Genomic DNA, 1,715 nt, shown 5'->3' with positions numbered 1-1,715 from the left:
AAGAACAATGAGTTGGGCTTTTACAGAAGAAGGTTCAAGATAGGACTTTCAATGGAGGCTATAAAAAAAGGTTAGATTAAGTCGTGAAGATTAGTTGGCACGCGCTCGCAAAGAAACACTTAGTTGGACGATCCTCTCTTCCAGTACTCTCTTTAACTCGATCTTGAACTTTACTGATTCTAATAATGTCTTCACTTGTGGTGCAATCAAACACTGATCCGATCTTTGACACTATGCCTATGACAAAATCACGCTCTCTCTAAGGTGAAAATTCTGGTACATCTTTAAGAACGGTCTTGGAAACTCTCTCGTATAGGAATTCGGTCTCACCTCTACTTGTCTCTTGATCAATTAACAACTAAAAGTTGAACTTGCTCTATTCCTTTTTCTTGAAATCTTAACGTCACTGGATTTCAAACGATAACTCCGTATAGCTCTCAATGGTTCTAATTCTGTAGGTATAATTCACTCGGCTTCCATTTCGTCATTCTAATTCTTATCTTTCAAGAACCTAGCCTCTCATCTAAGTTAGCTAAGTATCGCTCCATCTCAACATCTAGTAGTCTTTGACTAACCATCGGCTTGGACTCCATGGTCATCAAAACTTGTCGTGCTTCACAAATGGTTCATACATATATTAATGATATGCAAGGTAGTTAAAAACTCAACTGCTAGCTTATGGTTACCTCGGGTCTGAAGATCGGATTCGATTGCATCCCGGTGTTTCTTGTGTGGACAGTCTCGAGCTATATGCCCAGACTTCCCGCACTTGCAACATACGCCTAGTCCGGCTCTATGCGGCTCATCCGGAGTAGTCTCTCCATAGCCTTCCTGTAATATTGCTGACTTCATGGAGTAATGTTCTGCGAATTGAATTTTCATAACCAATTCAGGGAAGTTCGTTAACCTTTGTGAACTCACGCAGTTGAAGATGTCTCTTCTAAGCCCTTTCTCATACTGAACACACTTCCACGCCTCATAGTCGGCTGAGTTTCCTTGACAAACTCTTGAGAGATGACACAAGTTGTCGAATTCACGGGTATAGTCAGCAACAAACATATTTTCTTGCTTAAGTTGCATTAACTCAAATTCTTTTGCAATGCGAATCGCATGTAAGAAATATTTTCCGTAAAATTTCGTCTTGAATTTACTCCAAGGGATATCTGTTAACTCCATCTGCAAGGTGTGATATAACCCCTGCCACCATTTCTGAGCATCTCCCTCTAACATGTAAGTCACTATTTCCACCGACTGTTTTTCCGGTATGTGCTGAGTGTATAAGGATCTCTCCACATCTCGAAACCACCGATCAGCCTCCAACGCATTGGCATTTCCGTTAAACCGGGGTGGACCACTCTTAAGGAAATCAGTAAGGGTCATGAACCTATAGTATTGACCTATATTGCTCGTACCAGCACCCGAGCTTCCATCTCGGGATCCTCACATCGGTTCGGTCCTAGGATTTTCCCTCCAGTTACCTCGTTCGGATCCCCGAGTCAACATTTGGTCCTTGTTCACACCAAACAATTGATATTAAGGTGATCAGTCTCAATATCTCACGTTTAGTGCTTAAGAGTCCCAAATGCATGCTCACGAACATGTATGCTACTTATATCAGTTAGATATCCTACTAGCACATAGACACATACACAAAGAATGCACAGTAGCATATTTAGTCCGTCCTCAGGCTCTATAGGAACGAACTGCTCTGATAC

At 41.7% G+C, this 1,715-nt stretch overlaps 1 protein-coding gene across 1 annotated transcript; it reads right to left on the bottom strand.

The window, feature by feature from the left end:
- Positions 1-503: 503 nt before the first annotated feature.
- On the bottom strand, positions 504-1,380 carry LOC107624670 (uncharacterized). Its single transcript, XM_088495389.1, has 2 exons — positions 687-1,380; positions 504-613 (listed from the first exon to the last, which is right to left on the bottom strand). Exons 1-2 carry the CDS (start codon positions 1,378-1,380, stop codon positions 504-506), a joined length of 804 nt encoding a protein of 267 aa, XP_088351515.1.
- Between the last annotated feature and the right edge of the window lie 335 nt (positions 1,381-1,715).

The sequence above is a fragment of the Arachis ipaensis genome, chromosome B8 (assembly GCF_059453495.1).
Source record: "Arachis ipaensis isolate K30076 ecotype BB chromosome B8, ASM5945349v1, whole genome shotgun sequence".
Taxonomy (NCBI): Eukaryota; Viridiplantae; Streptophyta; class Magnoliopsida; order Fabales; family Fabaceae; genus Arachis; species Arachis ipaensis.
The sequence above is the reverse complement of the archived record's forward strand: the minus strand, read 5'-3'. Positions and strand labels throughout refer to the sequence as shown.

Excerpts from the sequence above, each read along its gene's own strand:
- LOC107624670 (XM_088495389.1), bottom strand. The coding sequence starts at position 1,380 with ATGACCCTTACTGATTTCCTTAAGAGTGGTCCACCCCGGTTTAACGGA. Across the intron at positions 614-686 it reads ATCCGATCTTCAGACCCGAG|CACGACAAGTTTTGATGACC; the intron begins GTAACCATAAGC and ends CCATTTGTGAAG.